We start from the raw sequence: 18,458 nt of genomic DNA on the forward strand, positions 1-18,458 counted from the left end.
AGGTGGGCCCGACGCTTTAAGCTTAGACTCCCTTTGAAAACTAGGGTAAATACCCAGCACTCCAGGGTCCTTTTGGCATCATTTTAGCCCCGCACAAGTCATCTTTGAGCATTTTAGAATTGTCGGGGCTTCCCTGGTGGCTCAGAAGGTAAAGAATCTGCCTGCAATGCGGAAGACCTGGGTTCGATCCCTGGGTCGGGAAGATGCCCTGGAGAAGGGTATTGCAACCCACTCCCGTATTCTTGCCTGGAGAATCCCATGGACAGAGGAGCCTGGCAGGTTACAGTCCATGGGGTCGCAAAGAGTCAGACACGACTGAGTGAGTAAGCGCAGCCAGGGAATGCAAAGGCTGTAGGACAATGAACCAATTCTGCTTACTTTCAGTCGCTTTCTAGACCCATCGCCAGCGGCTTTTACTCTTTGGGGTTGCCTTGGTATGTTCATTCTCACAGAGGACGTTTCCAGGTGCTGGTCTGTGAATGCCCCATTCCTGTCCAGACCCAGCAGGGTCGTGAAGGCTGCCCCCAAAGACGGGCTTCAAGGTCAAATTCTATTTTCTCTACCGTCTTTCTTCTTCGAATAATTCTGTAATGTAGGAGAGGGTGAAATGAAGGAAAAGATGTCTACTGTTTTTGCTTCTCCAGACCCTTCCAGGGCTGTTACTGAACAGTGTAGGCTGGAGATAAATGTAAGAGAAAACCTTTTTCCCTACCACTCCCAAACCCTGCTCTAGTTATTTAAAAAAAAAAAAAAACAGTGGACAGCTTGTAAGGTGCCGTGCCAAACACAGGACTAATATTGAAAAACCAGGCCCTGGTTTTGGCTTAGGATGCATTCAATACTTTTTCGGGAAAAGCAGTGTCTGAGTTGATATCTGATGTAAGATGCTGGAAGGAGTGAGTTCTTCTTTTTTTTTTTTTTTTTTTTTTGAGTTCTTCTTTTTTAATTAAAAAATATATTTTACTTTTATTCATTTGGCTGTGCTGGGTCTTGGAACAGCATGCCAGATCTTCGCTGCAGGTTCTTTAGTTGTGGCATGGAGACTCCTAATTGCAGCAGGTGAGGTCTACTTCCCCAACCAGGGATGGAACCCAGGCCCTCTGCACTGGGAGCATGGAATCTCAGCCACTGGACCACCAGGTCCCACCCACCCATCCCCCGCCCCACCCAGTGCTTCTTTTTAAAAGGAAGATGCAAGAACACTCTCAAGCTTCCTCTTGAGCTCTGGCTAGGACAAACAAGATTCCAACAGCAGGGTGAGCTTAATCCTGCAACATCACATAATGTTAGGGGGACACACAAAGAGAATTTTAGTGTCGGTTGATGAAAAATGCCCACTACTCTGAAATGTGGAATGAGGTTTTTCTCCTGGCTACTGGCTTTTGATCACTGAGGGACATTCACCCAAAGTGTTTGGACCTTTTTTTTTTGTCACCTGTCTCCCCTGTTTTAAAGTGTACAGTTGACTCTTGAACAACATGCGTTTGAAGTGCATAGTTCCACTTACATGTGTATATTTTTCCATTAGGAATTGCAGTACTATGCAATCTGAGGTTGGCTGCAGAACTGTGAAACTTGGATATGGAGGGCTGACTCTCAGCTTTTCTTGAATTTTTCGCTGTGCATAGGGAGGGTCATACCCCTAAACCCTGAGTTGTTCAAGGGTCGAGTGTATTTTTAAGAGGTCCCTTTGTACGGACAAACGCAGTACACTGTTGACTTTCAGATGAGTAAGAATGAAAACAAGGACAAGACAATGCAAAAACCCAACCCCAAATCAAGTTGCTTTATTTAAAATGATGAACAAGTTTCATCATAGTCCAAGTTAAAAATGCCAATCCAGTGGCAGCTGTCCCCCAGCACGCTCAGGCATTTGGTGACAGTCCCCACAGGAAAAACTAAAGCAGAACCAGCAGGCGCTCAGCGCGCTTGACTTAATGACTGAGGAGGCACCAGGCATTCGGGGGATGGTCCCAGCTCCTCCGTAGTGTCCGGTCCCCGTGGAGAGGACAGGCGAGGTCAGTTCTCCTGCTCCCAGGAGAACAGAGGATGGGTGCGAGGTGTTCCAAGTTTTTGAACTTGAACTACAGATGAGACAAAGTTAAAAGCCATCCTGGGAGGGCTCCTGAAGTTTTGATGTATCATCATGACAGAAGCTAGGGAAGCGGGAGTGAGGAGAAACCAGACTCCATGTGGAACCATCAGCAGGACCCAGTACACATGACAAAGCACTTATTTGTGGAAATGCTACATACAATTAAAAAATCTACGGCCGCGTGCTTAAATGCCTACTTCCTAGACAGTACTTTTTACATCTACTGCAAAATCCCTGTTCCACTCCGACTCTTATCTAGCATCTTAATAGAGGCAGAACCTCTAATAAATTTGTAAAGCACTTGTACCAGCAATTTTTGTGCTGCTTCTTAAATACCGTTAGCTGATTTACAAAAAAACTGTGTCCTCAGTTAAAAATACAGCTAAAATTATAATTATGTTCCTTTATGAAGGTCTCATTAACTTGTACTTAGTAAGGGCTAGACTTGCTTTTCTGATCAGAGAGATGGACGTGCATGGTTCTCCCTGCCCTGACTCGTCCGTAGCGCTTGTAACAACAGCACCCTCACAGTCCATGAAGATCTAGGAGGTCAGGGATCTGGGCTTGTCCCTGTGGCATCTCCAACACCTAGAATAGAGCCTGGAGCTCCAACGTTTGTTGAAAGTTTTAATGGTGAACAAATGGGCATCTATAAGCTGAGCAAAATGTGAACAATGTTCCTGTTTTTGGCGGCTCTCCCCTCACAGGTGTCACATTCAACATCACGGCACTACGGACCTCAGAGGCACCTACCAGTGTGCGACACTGGCTGCCTCGGGCTGATGGTGAAGCCTTCGTGACCTCCCTCGTCTCCACAGACCCAGATGTCCTGGGTCCCCGACTCTGGTCTCACCCACCCTGATCCTCCTCTTCAGTAGTTACTAGTCTAGATCCTTTCTTCTAGGATCCAGCTTGTTGGGTTTGTGTTTTAAACATTTATTTGGCTGCACTGAGTCTCAGTTACAGCATGCAGGATCTTCAGTCTTGTTGGGGTAAGCGTGATCGTTAGTGGCAGCGTGTGGGAATCTAGTACCCTGACCAGCGATTGAACCCAGGCTCCCTGCATTGGGAGTGCAGTGTCATAGCCACTGGGCCACCAGGGAAGTCCCCCCTCACCCCCCGCTATTGGTTTTCACGTCAGTTGTCATCTCAGAGAATCATCTCTAAAAAGAGTTTAATGTTGTATCTTTCTCCTTACTGCCCTTGACACCACTCCAAGGAGCAGCTCATGCCAGGTGGGTAGAAGGGCTGACTTTAGATCAGATGGGCCCTTGGATCCCACTTCCTACCTCAGTGACCAGACCACCTGGCACATTCTCCTGCTTTGTTTCCTCACCTCGGCCCTACTTTCCTTCCACAGTGGTGTGAGCCTGGCACAGGGACAGTAAACGGCAGCTGCTGAATCTCACCTGGCTAAGACAACGAAGGAGGGTCCCATGGTCCTTCACGGGGTGGCCTGTGCCACCCTGGCACTTTCAGGAGAGGGGACTGCGGGCCTGTCACACAGGCTGGATCTCTCATTTCTGGATGTTGTTTATCAAACAGGAATTACCTTTGGCATTGGGGGAAGTAAAACTGGGTGGCTAGTCTCTCCAACCAAACTTCCACTTCACCATGCCCACCACGCCCCCTGGCGGCAGATGGCCTGTTCGGTGGTTTGATCCTTTACGCTGAAGTTGAGGGAGAAGCGGTTGGTAAGGATTTGAGGAAAGAGAGTGTGAGAGCCCGGCAGCAACACTGGGGAAAAGAAGGAAGCACTTTGGAGATGTCAAGAAAAGTTTTTAAAAAGGAGGAGGAACGCCATTCAGATATGAACGCGATCTCTGGATGATCCCTTCAGGGTCTGAATTCGCTCACCCTAGAGATACTTCCTGGGCTTCCCTGGTGGCTCAGTGGTAAAGAATCTGTCTGCAATGCAGAAAACTTAGGTTCAATCCCTGGGTTGGGAAGATCCCCTGGAGAAGGGAATGGTACTCCATTACAGTATTCTCGCCTGGGAAATCCCACGGACAGACAAGCCTGGAGGGCTCTAGTCCATGGGGTCACAGAGTCAGATACCACTCAGTGAGTGAGCACTCATAGGTACAGCCACTCCCTGGAGCCAGAGGGGGGTGTGTGTGTGTGTGTGTGTGTGTGTGTGTGTGTGTGTGTGTGTGTGTGTGTGTGTGTGTGTGTGTGTGTGTGTGTGTGTGTGTGTGTGTGTGTGTGTGTGTGTGTGTGTGTGTGTGTGTGTGTGTGTGTGTGTAGACTGATACTAGGAAGTGAGCAGCAGTTCCATCGGAAGTGAGCAGAGGTTCCATCCAATCCACACATGAGTTTTGGTTGGCCTTTTAAAATGCAGAAAATTGGGGGAAGACAAAATAGGTGACCAGCCTTCTAGAGTAAAGCCACATGACCAACCCAGGGAGTTAGGAAGGGACAACTGGTCGGTAGACAAGTAAACAGGATTCCCCTGATTATACCCACTTTAAGGGAGGATTCTGAGCGGCAATGGGCATGACTCCAGTTGACGGCCACACTCCTCTGCGCCTGGTGGCGCTGGTGAGGCTCCTTTGCCTTCACCTGCTGGTGCCCTTCTCTCCCGCAGTCCAACCTGGAAATTGTCACTGGGTGTGTCCTTGACAGCCCCCTCTTATAACACTTTAGTTGAATTTAGAGACAGATGAAGGCAAGCAGGTGAATCGAGAGGGCAAGAGATGGAACCTACTGGTCAACCTCTAAGTATTTAAACCAGAATTATTTAGAAACCTAAACAGATCCCAAAGACCAGACGAACCACCTCTGCATTTATTCCTGGCTGCTAACAGGATCGCCCACCTAATGTCTGCAGGTCCAGGATATGAAGCTGTTAATCATGAAGCCTCTTAGAGAGCGAGAGCTTCTAACTCAGGGATCACGTACATGGTGGGAAAGATGGGGACACATTTGTAAGAACCTGGTCCTGTTTATAACTTCAGTTCTGTGATGACAACACACTGAACACCTTTCCCACTTTGATCATAAACCCAACAAGCCCGATGTGTCATCCTTCCCCCACAACACACACCATGTGAAAATATTCTTGGAATCACACAGCCTCTCTGACCACGGAGAAAAGGTGACGAACGCTAAGGCTGCACTAGGCAGTGGGTGAGTTAGTGGCGCTGGCCCCCGGCCAGGTTTCTGCTGCCGAATGCATTTCTGGACGGATGACGGCACACAGGAAGGCGGTGTCCTCGTGGTCCTTCTTTTACATAACTGGTTCACACGGAACTGAGTCCACTCACCACTCTTGGCATCTCTGCTTGCGTGCAGCCAGACACATGTGGCTGGTGGGAGTCCCTCAACACCACCAGCAAGGCGACAAGGCATTCAAAAGATCACAGCCCTCCAGGCGTGCAGTTGGCTGAGACAGAAGCTTCTCACCCGATGTCACGGCGGCCTTCAGGGCTTCGTTGAGCGTGCTGAATTTTTTTTTTAACTTCACGACAATCTAGTCTCAGTTAGCAGAGAAAAAACAGCATTTGACCGGAGACATGAGCTTGGGCCAGAGAGGATTATCCAAATTCAGAGAAGACAAAGGAGAAGGTAGGAGTAGAAGACAGGAAGACTGAGGTGGGTGGCTGCCAACAGCTCCCATGGGAGCCACCTCAGGGAGAGCTTCAGTTTAGGGGTGAGCACGGCCTCCACAAGTGTCCCTAATCCTGTCAAGGAAAGTACAACCACCTGTGATCAGCAGGTAGACAGCATGGGCTGCTGCAAAGGGGAATGAAAGGTTAAAAGCAGAACCCCCAGGGCCCCCGGCTGAAATAATAGCAGGGCCTTCTCTAAAGACTTTCCTTATAAAGTACGAATACAAAGTCATACCCCAGGGGCAGATATAAGTCCACAACAACAGAAACAAGGCAAGAAGAGAAATCTATGGCTGGAAAGGACAACTAGGGCTGAGAAATGAGTGATCCAGTCTGATCAGTTCATCTGATTAGGACATCCGAATAGCCCCCCACAGGATTCCAACCAGACCCCAGAGAATAAGGAAAAGATGACAGAAAGGAATGGGGGTCCTCCATTTCTGTCACATTTAGGCAAGTGCTAGGCTGCTTGGAGACACAAAGAATGTAACAGGGTCTTCAGCTGCAGCGGGCAGGGCCTTTGGACAGAATCCCAAGAGCTTCGGGATTTCACGGTCTTCCCAGAAACCATCCATCTTAATGCCGCCCAGGTGACACTTCAGCCAACAGCACGTGGAACGGGGCTCGGGGGCTTAAAGACCGGGGCGCAGACAGGGTCTCCACACTTCAGTGTAGCTCTGGGGTAGCCACTTGCAAAAAGGTTAGCTTATTGATTTTATCTCAAGTTTTAACTTATTTAGATCCAATTCAGGGTTTTTTTTTAAAAATAATTTAGTTTGTTTAGGCTTGTGGGATCTAAGTTCCCCAAGTTCAGGGACTGAACCCAGACCGTTGGCAGTGAAAGCTCAGAGTCTAACCACTGGACCACCAGGGAATTCCCTCACTCAGGTTTAACACAAAAACAAAACCCCACTGGAGACACGATTAAGATTTTACTGAAATAATCTGCAAGTGCTCCACGGAGCAGTGGCAAACTGGGAGAAAAAGCAGGAGGCCACACCTCAGACTCTTCAGAAGTTTGGGGATGACTTCTCAGCGTTTCCCCCTTTACTGTGATAACAACCATCATTTCCCCACCGAGGGCAGCCACCACCCGCCAGCAGAGTCAGTATTTTCTCCCAAGGTCAGGGCAAGAGGAGCAATGAGAGGAGGTTCTGGTGTTTTCCAGGAAAAAAAAATTCAAAGATATAAGATGAATTTAACTTTTATTAAATAACGTCAAGGTTTCCCTTGGCACCATTCACACAGATCCTCACCCTTATGCATAAAACAAGCCGCGTTCATTTGCATCGGTAGCGGAGAAGGCTACTGTCGCAAACACCGAGTGAACGGCTCCCGTGCCCCAGAGGCCCTCATTCTCTGGCTTTGGCCGGCCCTCCCCGGGTTGCCCCGGGCCCTGCGCAGGCGCGTCCGCACCCTCGCACGCAGACGGCAGGCGCGCCCGCGCACGCAGACGGCAGGCGCGCGCGCACACAGACGGCAGGCGCGCACACAGACGGCAGGCGCGCACACAGACGGCAGGCGCGCGCGGTCACCTGGAGGAGCTGCGCTCTTTGCTCACGCAGTCGTCCTGCGAGGTGGTGTCCCCATTCCCCACCATGCCACACGTCCGCCGCTTCTTCCTGCGGTGCATCGTGCCTTCGCCCTCAGAGCCAGACTCGCACTGGACGCGGAAGGAGAGAAATAGGGCGTCAGTCGGAGGCAGCTAGGGATTGAACCTGGGCCCTCAGCAGTGAAAGCAGAGTCCTGACCACAGAAACCAGGCAACTCCCTCTAGGTTTATTATTTACCATCCGCGGAAATTCCTAACGCGGGCTTTCAGTCTGGAGAATGCTTGAGTTTAAATCCCAACACCCCTGCCCCCAGCTGTGTGATCCTGCATCATTTACCTAACCGAATCTTCAGCTACTTCTCACCCCTAGAGAGCACTTTGCGTGTGTGCCGTGTGCATGTGAAGTTGCTTCAGTCACCTCTGACACTTTGCAGCCCTATGAACCATAGCCCGCCAGGCTCCTCTGTCCACGGCACTCTCCAGGCAAGCATACTAGAGGGGGTTGAGGGGATCTTTCCAACACAGGTATTGAACCCGTGTCTCCTGTCTCCTGCATTGGCAGGCGGGTTCCTTACCACTAGCACCACCTGGGAAGCCCAGTGATTATTTAAACGATTAACACCTTCAGAGTTATAAAATGGGCAAACTTTACCCCACAGAAGGACTGAGGACAGTTTAGTTCTTGGAAGAAGGTGAAACATGACCCCCTCTCTCTCCCTCTTGGGGAGGAGGCAGGAAAGTCCCCTCTGGTTTTTCCAGGGTGCCCTGCCCTGGAGGACCAGGGAGCGAGCGCAGCCTCACCTCTGAGTCTGAGTCGGACGAGCTGGAGCTGGAGGAGCTGGAGGAGTCGCTGGAGCTGTCGGAGGCAATCCCTGTGGATTCCTGCAGGTCGACGGAGTCAGCCAGGACTGCCAACTCCGGGTGCTCCTGCTTCAAGATCCTGAGGGACAAGACACGCGCTCTCAATGCGGCGACACCCACCCACAGAGCCCCAGGCTCAGGGCTGAGCCCTGCCTCTCCTAGACGTGCCAGGACGGTGGAGAGGACACACACGGATCCACAGGCTGGGGACAAGAGACCCCCCTGCTGCTCAGGCTTTCCTGAAAGGAAAACTAGCCACACGCAACTGGCTGCTACCTCCTGAGCTGCCCAGCCACGTGTGCTGCCCACACGAGGCCACGCTGCCCTGAGTCAGTCTTGGGAGAAACCATCTCTCTCCCTCGTACTTTTCCCTGCACCTTCCTAGCTGATGTCCTTTAACCTCTCCTTTCCACAGCACAGTGCTCAGTGATGGGAGCTGGGCTCGGTTAACGTTCTTTTTGTTAAGAGCAGAAACAAGGAGGTTTGTGAGAGGTAAGAAGCATTGGATGACGGAAAGGGTACCCCCTCACTGGAAGGTAAAGCTGGACGGGATTGTCGGGGGGCAGCTGCCAGCCCGCCCCTTAGGGACCTCATCTGGCGGCCCCTGCAACCAGGGACAAAAGATGTACTGTTCGGGAAGGCCTTTCGGAAGGGCCAGACGGCAGTACGCAGCGGCCTGAGGGATGGAGTCAGTGGGCCTCGGATGCCCAAGAGTCCGGGGAGAATAGAGCCACCACCCTTGCTGGCCCTCTCAGCAGGGAGGCTGAGCCCTGAGCAAGCCGGGATCCCTCTCTTACCCCGCGAGCTGGTCCCTCCAGGTCAGGGTTGGGACACAGTGGCACGGGGTGGCTGGGGGTGGCTTGCACTGCCGCTGCCCGTGCTGTATCTGTTCTGTGGATAAACAGAGGAGCTAAGTCTCCAGGGCAGTCACCTCACTCACGAGAACTGAAGGTGTTAAGTTCAAATGGGGGGTAAAGCTTTTGGAGTAAGGAAAAGAAAACAACCAAAATCAAACCCAAACAAATGGCTACCTTTGCTAGAGCTAGCTTTGAGGAAAACCAAAACCAAAACCAAACAAACGAAAACAGAAAATGAGGAACAAAACCAATTAGACCGTGTTTGTTTGTTGGGACTACCTGGCCTTGATCAAACATGCAGTCTGAGCCTGTCACCTTGAGGGCGGGCAAGCCTCCTGAGAACTGGCCCTGACCTTGGACCCACTCTCTTCTACCCGTGAGGTTTTGCAGCCCCAGTTGTTCTCAGGCCTGACTTAAACTCAGCATATGTTATAGCAGCAGTGGACTCTTGCCATTGTATCACTGGGGTAGAAGTTTGAGCAAAGCAAAAAATAAGGGAAAAAAAATGTCTCTCACCTATACCATTTCCTCGACAACTTTGGTCTCCCTCTTACCGTCTTGTGCCAGACAACAGGGAAGTTGGTACTGCTGGCAAAGTTCTGGGTGATGGCAATGGTGGTGTCAAGATTGAGGACAACGTGCCACCAGCCTCCTGAAATCCAACAAATAAACAGTTAAACAGGAACGGGCTCTACACACAATCCCCCTACAACACAAATTTCACATAACATGTGACACAAACTTCAGAAACTGGGGATTCCTGTCCACAAGGGACAGTCTTAAGAGAACCAGGACCCGGTGTGGTAAACACTCCTCCTGAGGCAGGAACCACCAACCACCTGCTTGTGTCAAGTTTCACTGGAGCCTGGCCATGCCTGCTTTCCTGCCACCTGGGCAGAGCTGAGCACTTACGCCAGAAACCATCCGGCCTGCAGTGCCTAAAATATTTATTCTCTGGCTCTTTTACATAATAAATGTGTCCAGCCCTGACCATCCAAAGCTGTGACCAAAACTGTAAAGGAAGCAAGTTCTTCGGTTTCTAGGAGGAGGGTGCATACCTTAAATACCCTCAATTCCAACACTTGACCTATCAAAACAAAGTGTAATTTTCAGGTGTGGGATTTCCTGCCTCTTGGCTTTTAAGTTAACTGTTTCCTGACTCAATCCAACCAGTGCTACACTGTGTCAAAAACCCCATTTATGGAAATAAGCACAAGTCACTGAACACACACAAAGACACTAGGTAACTAGTAGGAGTAAAAATGAACAGGCACTGCAGCAGATAAGAAGTTTTTCAATAGTCATTATACACACAGGCTACAAGAAAGGCGGACAGCAGCCCCTGAGCAGGTGATCACACAGCAACGCCTCACAGTCAGAGGCAGGCCCCAGTCAGTTCACCCAGAGTCAGCATGCAGAGGGGTTTCTTTGACTCACTGTATATAACTGTGCTCCAAAATGACAGATTACTGAAATCAAAGAAAGTCCTTTCGGATCATCTATACCTGGTACAAAGACAGTCTCTCCTGGTTTCTGTAAGATTTCCAGGGGTTTGAATTCAGGTGGCCAGGTTGGAAGCTGCGTCCGGGGATAGATGATGTTAAACCAGGTAATAGCTTCATCTTGCTGGTTCCCTCCTTCTTCTCGGGTCACCTTGATGAGTTCCCTAGGTGTGCTGGTAGGGAACAGGCACCAGCGCTTGTGGCCCTGAACTAAGGCATTCCAGGCACTGGTTCCCAGAGGGTCGATGTGGATTCCTGTTCCAGAGCGTGGTGGCCCCATCACAAACCACCTAAAGGATGGAAGCATCCAAGATGTGCAGTGTAATTTAACTACATATATGCCACAAAAGCAGCTTTCAGTTTTATACAAATGTTACTGTTATTTTGAAAACTGGGCAAATTCTGATATACAGAAATGCTAAGTAAATTGTACATGGACTGATCCCTAACAGAAAAATCACTGACGTGGCTTATTGGTGAACTTTAGCTATTAAAATTTCCCTTACAGAGACTTTCCTGGTGGTCCAGTAGCTAACACTACGAGCTCCCAATGGAGGGGGCCCAGGTTTGATCCCTAGTCAGGGAACTAGGGGCTTCCTTGGTGGCTCAGCAGTAGAGAATCCACCTGCTATGCAGGAGATGCAGGTTTGATTGAGCCGATCCCCTGGAGTAGGAAATGGCAGTCTACTCCGGCATTTTTCCCTGGGAAATCCCATGGACAGGGGAGCCTGCAGAGCTACAGTCCCTGGGGTGGCAGAAGAGTTGGCCAGGACTGAGCGACTAAACAACAACAAAAGGGAACGAAATCCTGCATGCCACAAGTAAAAGAGCCTGCATGCCGCAACCAAGACCTGGCACAGCCAAAATAAACAAATATTCAGGTAAAATAAAATGTCCCTTACAGATCACTGGTTCAACTTTGATTGCATGCTTGGGTCACATGGGGGAGCTTTCAGAAATTTGATGCCCAGGCAGCATCAGGCAGGAGGCTCTGGGCAGGTATGGGAAGCCCTTTAAGTTCCACGAGCAACCAAGGCAGAACCACTCACTGTTTCAGAAAAAAGATTAGTTGCTGGAGACAAGATTATAACCACATCACTGCCCAGTATTTACCTGTAAGGGGGCCTGCGCTTCTCCCCCGCATACTGGAAAAGGTCATCGGTGAAAAACTTGGGCACCTTGTAGTCTTCCAAAAGTTTCCTTCTTTTGGGGTGCTCCCCGTAGCTGCTGTCAAAGATGTAAAGGGGGCTGTCATCGCGGGTGCTCTCCATGTACTCGATGTAGTATTTCATCTTCATCTTCACCGAGTACCCGTCGTTATCCTCCCCACACTTGAACTTCTGGTTCCGGTATTTCCTTTTGAGGCGCTCCAGAGTCCACTTCTCCTGCGCGGACCAGCCCTCTTGGGCATTTAGCAGAACCACGGGCTTGTACGGTCTTTCATATCGCTCCACAAATTCTTCCACCGACAGCTGTAAAGCGTCTGCCCTTTCCACATTGTCCTGAGGGAATCAGAAAAGACCCATCGAATTAAAAAAAAAGAGAGAGAGAGAGAAAGAAAAGCCCAGTGGCAGGTAAGGGTGTTTCCCAAAGCCAACTAGCAATCACATGCCCAAGGAGCCAGATTCTAGTTCTGGCTCCTCGTAGGGAGGGGAAAGGACTTGCGTGCGTTCGGGCACGGCAAAGCCACCGCTATCCCACCAGGCAAGCGGGGCTTCGCGTCTCCCACTCGTGGCCTTGGACGCCCAAATTCCCTATGGCCTCGCCGCCCAAAAGGGGTACAGGGCTGACAGGCCTCGTGGAGGGTGTCAAGGGCGTGGGGCTCCAGCTGCCCCCGGCAGGCGCGACTGCGGCGAGGAGAAAGGAGGCCCGCCCTGGAACGGGCGCCGACGACCCCGACCTCCGCGGGGTGCGGGCGAGCCCATCGGAACTCCGGGGGCAGTGCTGGGCGGCTGGCGGACCCCGGTCCCGGGAGAGGTGCGCACAGCCCCCGGCGGATGCCCGTGGTCCGCCCGGCCCGCGATCGCGGCCCGCTCACCGCCACGGCCGCCGGGTTCAGCGGGAAGCTCTCGTAGTAGTTGTGCCGGGTCCAGTCCAGTGAGTCCTTCAGCTCCGGCCGCGCACTCCGCTTAGCCTCGCGGATCCGCTTCTTGCTCTTGTGGTTCATCCTGCAGGGTCACCACCAGCTGGTTCCGCGACGACCTCGGCGCAGCTCGCTTCCTGCCACCAATGCGCCGCCCCCCTCCCCGCACACACACACCCAGATTCGGGCGACGGCAGCACCAAGTCGCCCTTCGCTCCGGCCCGGCGCCTTTAAAGTCGCCTTCCAGAAGATTCACTCCCTAACCACCTCCCGAGCCTCCGGTTGGACCAGTGGCTGTCGTCTTCCCCGCCCTCCGGCCTCTCGCGATAAGCCATTGGCCTCCGCGTCTCCGGGTCCAGCCCTCACACAGGCAGGATCTCCGCCATGTTGGGAAGGTCAGCCCAGTCATGTTACCTCTTCGTTGCGGCTCCGCCTCTCCCGCGCCCGCTTCCGGTTCGTCACTTCCGGCAGCTCACGGTGTCTTTTTTGGCCTTCTTCCGGCCGGCTAGCCGCCAGCTCCACCTGTTTTCTGTGTTTCGTTTGCGTGGTGTGGGGGTCTGTTCTCGCTGCATGGTCGTTTCGTCGCTCGAGGGGTGCTTCACCCACTTGCTGTCGGGTAGTAGCGACCTGACGTGCTCCGGGGAGACGGCCCGAGCCGGCCCGGGGGCCCTCGCGCGTGCAGCTTGGCAGCCTGGCGGCCCGGCGCCCTCCCCTGCTCCCGGCCCGCACGGAGGCCACCGACTCCTCTTCGGACGAGGGTGGCCTCCGAGGGCAAGTGGTCCGGGCCCAGCGCTTTCGGTTCTCGGAGGGGCCGGGTCTGGGAGATGAGGGGGCCGTACTGGAGGTGTGCGTCCCGCAGGTGCGTGTTAAGGCACCCACCGGGAAGCGCCAGGGCAATAGTGTGTCTCAGCCGGCCTGGGGCTGTAGGGATGGGTATAGGGGAGGGGGTCAGGGGCTTTTTCATTCCGCCTTCGGGTGAACCCGCAGAGCCAAACGGTTTGGTATGAAGCCTTTTGGCAGGTTAAATGTCGAGAAGGGGAACTTCTCCATACCTAATTATTTCTTGCTGGGAAAGTGACATTCTTGACACCTAGTTTTTATAATCTTGTTGAAGGGCGTGTTAATTGAGATTTATCTGGGAGGGGATTCCAACTCTCATTAATCAAAGTTTCTGGGGCTTGGCCTTGCTTCCTTTCAGCTCATGGCTGCCCCCAGATTCTCAATAGCAATTATATATATTTATTATGCGTCCGGTTTTTCAAAGCACTTTCACGTTGCAGTGTTTCATTTAACAGCAGCTGGTGGGGTAGACGTTGGCATTAACGGTTTTGAATATGAGAAACAGGTTATGCTGGAGTTGAAGAAGTGGAATCCATTTCTGGCAGTCTCTAAAAGCCTTCGTGTTAAAATTCCCCTTTCGATTTCTTCCCAAATTTAGGAAGTGGATGAAGATACACCTTGTGAAAAAATACACCTTTAATTTAAAAAATGTTGTATTGGAGTATTGTTGAAGATATGTCTTTTTTTTTTTTTTTTTTAATTATCTAAATTTGGATAACTCATTTCAGATCAGAACGCCTTCACTGTACTCCTGGGCAAAATCCACCAGGGCAGGCATTTTTGTTTTATTCACACCTAGAATATTTTTTTAGGTAAGAAGTGCATTTGTTTAGAAACATACTCCACAGACAAAAGTGGGCCATTTCAGTGGGCAAGTGCAGCCTAGGCACTAATATCTCTGTTGAGTGTATTGAATGGTTATATTCAGACCTTCAGTTCCTTCACTTTTTATATTTTTACCTTTTCAGTCTATCACCCTGGGAGGCGCACCATTAGGAAACAGAAAAACTTGCAGTTTAACAGTCACTAACTTTGTATACTTTGTACGAACAAGTTTTCATTGAATTTTTCTGACATTCTGTGAAAATAGTGTTTTGCAGTTGAGGAAACTGAAGCACAGGTTAAGTAACTTGAGTGAGGTCACACAGCTAGTATTGATAAATTACATTTCTCAAGTTTGAACTCAGGCAGGCTTATTCCAGAGTTGTGAGCTGTTACCTTGCCTCCCTAAATACCATGCTCATAATTCAGTGCCTCCCCAAAGGCTTTACAAGTTGCCTGCCTTCCTAACTCCAGGACTCAGGTCTACTCAGACCTCATCTGAGATGTCATCCTAGAACCACCCTGTTCCTCCTTAGCATTAGCACGTTGGTGCTTGTTCTGTCACTCAGTTGTATCTCTCTGTGACCTCATGGGCTGTAGCCTGCCAACCTCCTCTGTCCATGCAATTTCCCAGCAAGAGTACTGGAGTGGGTAACCATTTCCTTCTCCAGGGGATCTTCCCAACCCAGGGATCAAAGCCTGGCCTTCTGCATTGCAGATGGCTTCTTTACCATCTGAGCCACTAGGGAAGCCCGTTACCAGGTTATACCTAGCTTAAAACCCTCCAGTATCTTCTCACTGCACTTAAAAAGCTAAACTTCCTGTGGCCTACAAGGCACCACATGTCTGGTCTTTGCTTTCCCTCTGACCTATGCTTGTACTATGCAACCCTACCTCCAGCCCTCAGGCCCACACTGCCAGGGAGAGGGCCCTGGGAGAGGCCTTGGCCTTTGCCTGAATCATCCTGTCTCCCTATCTTGAGCAACCACCTTGTGGTCACTGCCCACCCCCATTACTCTCACATCACCCTGTTACATTTTGCTGGTAGTATTATTACCAAAAATATTTGCTTACTTGTCTCTCCAGTAAGATACACACACACACACACACACTGCTTATCACAAAAAAAAAAGGAAAAAAAAGTGCTTATCCCATTGCATTATAGTTTTATATTCCCTCTCCCCCACCCAAAGGGCTTCTCTGATGGCTCAGTTGGTAAAAGAATCCACCTGCAATACAGGAGACCCTGGTTCAATTCCTGGGTCGGAAAGATCCACTGGAGAAGGTATAGGCTACCCACTCCAGTATTCTGGCCTGGACAGTTCCATGGACTATAGTTCAGGGGTTGCAGAGTCAGACACGGCTGACCAACTTTCACTTCAGTTCCCCAACCATAGGATGTAAACTGGAGAACAGGGAATTGTCATTTTTGTAATGGATGCCAGTGCCAGGCACTCAGTAATTGCTGTATAAATATTTTGACTTCCAGCATGTTATTTACGGCATACAAAAAATTCCTTTTCAGGTCCTGCATCTTCAATATGGAATGTATGTTTGGCCCTGTGCTGTGGTCCTGGCCCAGTACCTGTGGTTTCACAGAGGATCTCTGCCAGCCAAGGCTGTCTTAGAGGTAAAAGTGCCCTTGAGGTTTGCAAAAATCCTAGATTATAAATCTGTATGCTGGTTATTGGGTTTTGTTAGATATTTTTAAGTCAGGGATGATGTGCCCTGCCTCCATGGGAGGTGAGTTAAAAACACTTTTTAAAGTGTAAGTGAAACCCATTGACTAATCTTAAGGAATCTTGGTGTGGAAGCAGTCTTTGAGGCCATCTTTCTGGGGTGTCCCAACGGTCATCCAGGCTCTGCTATACCTTGCAGCCTTTCTCGAAAAATGGCTTTCATCTTTGGAGATCTTGAGATCTTGAGATTTAAGATGTATCCGATGCTTTCTCACTACTCCACCTGGCTTGACTGCTGAAGGCTTACAGAAGTAAACTTAAGTCATTTGCAGAAATGGTACTATGCTTAAACCCAAAGGCTGAACCCAAAGGCTGAAGACAAATCAGCTTAAGGACACCTCCTAACTTTTGCAAAAGCATATAAATGAAATGAAGGCATTTGGTGCATAATTTGGGCTCAAAGTAGTCATGGTTTTTAGCTACTCAAAAAAGGTCCGGAATCTCAGTGCTGATCCTTGAACAGGAAGCGTGTTTCAATCCATAGCAATAATAATGTTTATGAAGGGGCTTCTTGGTATTATGCAAAGTATGTTTAAGTTCTTTGCTGCTCTGAAGACCCAACTGGGAAAAAAAGAAGACCCAACTGGAAAAATTCCCTCAAGTCATGCTGTAGACCTGTTAGGCTTTAGCCATTTAAAAGCTATTTAAAATTTAGTAACTTAATGGCTGGTTGTACATTCAAGTCACCCACTGAGCTTCTAGAGACCTGGGGTCATAATTAGGAACTCCTTATAGATCATGAGAACTAAAAGTGACTGAAGGTATAATGTCTGGACATTCTAAACAATGGAACTGTTCAAGATATGCTCCCATTTGGAAATGGTTGATCCTTTAACAGCTCAGTGATTGGAGCACCCACCCTCCACAAAACTGAAAATCCACATAAAACAAGTGGTTGTTCCCACATCCTGGACTCAACTGGATTGCAGAGTCCTAGTTATAGACCCTCCCAGTTCAACCCTGTAGTTGCAGAGTTGAGGGCCCTTTAAAATGCTGAAATAGACCAACTCCTTTGACCCAGTTAGAACTATCATGACAAGTTTAAAGGAAGCTCCACATAGTAGAGCAGTGCTGAATGATGGTGTTTTAGACATGGAAAATTCAAATTTACACATTGACCCTATACTTAAAAGGCCAATGCAAACATGAAATGAGGACCATTTGCCAAGATCCACAGCTTGTTGCAGTTCTAAGCAAAACCTTTATAAACTTGTTATTAGATTGGTGCTGGAGTGAGCCTTCCAGGAATTGTGGCTGCAAAATGTGGTGCTGAAGTTACACTGTCAGACAGTTCAGAGTTGCCTCACTGCCTAGAAATCTGTCGGCAAAGCTGCCAAATGAATAATCTGCCTCAGGTCCATGTTGTAGGACTCACGTGGGGTCATATATCTCGGGATCTTCTGGCTCTACCACCACAAGACATTATTCTTGCATCTGATGTATTCTTTGAACCAGAAGGTAAACCTATTTTTCTTCTCAGTATTCAATTTAATTCCAATTTACAATGAAATTAAAAGTCTATTAAGAAGTCTTTTCTTCCTAGACTTTGAGGACATTCTAACTACAGTTTACTTTTTGATGCAGAAGAACCCCAAAGTCAAATTGTGGTCTACTTACCAGGTAAGAAGGTAAGCTGGTGCACTGGGAAGACCCAGAGGGATGGGAGGGAGAGGGAGGCAGGAGGGGGGATCGGGATGGGGAGCACATGTAAATCCATGACTGATTCATGTCAGTGTATGGCAAAAACCACTACAATATTATAATTAGCCTCCAACTAATAAAAATAAAAAATAAATGAAAAAAAAAAAAAGGTAAGCCTGAATAATCCTGGTTTACTCTTGTTTTATTAAAAGTCAAGGCAAGCCTTACTACTTATTCAGTGTCTAAATTAAGGATAAAATGAGAACATATCTAAAGCAAAACAAGAAAAGCTCAGTTTTTAAAAGTAGTTTATTTTTTTTCAGTGCTGACTGGTCACTTGAAGCTTTGCTCTACAAGTGGGACATGAAATGTGTCCACATTCCTCTAGAATCTTTTGGTGCAGACAAAGATGATATAGCAGAATCTGCCCTTCCAGGAAGACATACTGTTGAAATGCTGGTCATCTCCTTTGCAAAGGACAATCTGAATTACACCTAAAAACTGTTTTGGGACAATGTCAATACTGCTTAGCAACCTGGCAAGACAACTATGTGACTCAGACCATTTCAGCTTCTTGAGTACAGTGGGTTTGAAGATGGTCAGATCTGCTGGCTTTAGATTGTGATGGGTCACACAACTATTAGGACAAAAATTAAAACTAAGAAAAAGGACCTGGATTGTTCCTAAATTACTAAAATAGGGCATATATTAGGTTATAAGAAGGGGGTTATTCAACTTTTAACAAAGTGCTACCTTAGAGCATTGAGGAGAGTGGGTGCTGAACTACCATTTCCACTTTTTAACTTGGGGGGGGGGAGAAAAATCAACTACCAAACATTCACTTTCATTCTGTAC

At 49.2% G+C, this 18,458-nt stretch overlaps 2 protein-coding genes across 5 annotated transcripts; one reads left to right on the forward strand and one right to left on the reverse strand.

Annotated features, from left to right (window-relative positions):
• Positions 1 to 1,771: 1,771 nt before the first annotated feature.
• JMJD6 (jumonji domain containing 6, arginine demethylase and lysine hydroxylase) lies at positions 1,772 to 12,783 on the reverse strand. Of its 2 annotated transcripts, none has more exons than XM_065909344.1 (7): positions 12,517 to 12,783; positions 11,592 to 11,980; positions 10,482 to 10,768; positions 9,493 to 9,628; positions 8,060 to 8,198; positions 7,242 to 7,369; positions 1,772 to 5,778 (listed from the first exon to the last, which is right to left on the reverse strand). In XM_065909344.1, exons 1-7 carry the CDS (start codon positions 12,643 to 12,645, stop codon positions 5,742 to 5,744), a joined length of 1,245 nt encoding a protein of 414 aa, XP_065765416.1. In that variant the 5' UTR covers positions 12,646 to 12,783; the 3' UTR covers positions 1,772 to 5,741. The 2 variants fall into 2 exon arrangements, 1 of the variants encoding a protein (XP_065765416.1); XR_010659643.1 differs by lacking the exon at positions 1,772 to 5,778 and adding an exon at positions 8,917 to 9,010.
• Positions 12,784 to 12,832: 49 nt separating this feature from the next.
• On the forward strand, positions 12,833 to 18,401 carry METTL23 (methyltransferase 23, arginine). Of its 3 annotated transcripts, none has more exons than XM_065909349.1 (5): positions 12,833 to 12,956; positions 15,749 to 15,853; positions 17,183 to 17,420; positions 17,506 to 17,590; positions 17,927 to 18,401. In XM_065909349.1, exons 2-5 carry the CDS (start codon positions 15,770 to 15,772, stop codon positions 18,099 to 18,101), a joined length of 582 nt encoding a protein of 193 aa, XP_065765421.1. In that variant the 5' UTR covers positions 12,833 to 12,956; positions 15,749 to 15,769; the 3' UTR covers positions 18,102 to 18,401. The 3 variants fall into 3 exon arrangements, with proteins under 3 accessions (XP_065765421.1, XP_065765420.1, XP_065765422.1); XM_065909348.1 differs by lacking the exon at positions 12,833 to 12,956 and adding an exon at positions 13,039 to 13,420; XM_065909350.1 differs by lacking the exon at positions 12,833 to 12,956 and having other exon boundaries at positions 15,765 to 15,834; positions 17,181 to 17,420.
• The last annotated feature ends 57 nt before the right edge of the window (positions 18,402 to 18,458 follow it).

Source organism: Muntiacus reevesi, chromosome 18, assembly GCF_963930625.1.
Source record: "Muntiacus reevesi chromosome 18, mMunRee1.1, whole genome shotgun sequence".
Classification (NCBI taxonomy): domain Eukaryota; kingdom Metazoa; phylum Chordata; class Mammalia; order Artiodactyla; family Cervidae; genus Muntiacus; species Muntiacus reevesi.

Coding starts and splice junctions, on each gene's coding strand:
- JMJD6 (XM_065909344.1), bottom strand. CDS start 12,645: ATGAACCACAAGAGCAAGAAGCGGATCCGCGAGGCTAAGCGGAGTGCG. Junction 9,629..10,481: donor AGAGACTGTCTTTGTACCAG/GTATAGATGATC, acceptor GTTGGATTTCAG/GAGGCTGGTGGCACGTTGTC. Junction 8,199..9,492: donor TTGTCGAGGAAATGGTATAG/GTGAGAGACATT, acceptor CTTGTCCCTCAG/GATCTTGAAGCAGGAGCACC.
- METTL23 (XM_065909349.1), top strand. CDS start 15,770: ATGTATGTTTGGCCCTGTGCTGTGGTCCTGGCCCAGTACCTGTGGTTT. Junction 15,854..17,182: donor CAGCCAAGGCTGTCTTAGAG/GTAAAAGTGCCC, acceptor ACTTGTTATTAG/ATTGGTGCTGGAGTGAGCCT. Junction 17,591..17,926: donor TCTACTTACCAGGTAAGAAG/GTAAGCTGGTGC, acceptor ATTTTTTTTCAG/TGCTGACTGGTCACTTGAAG.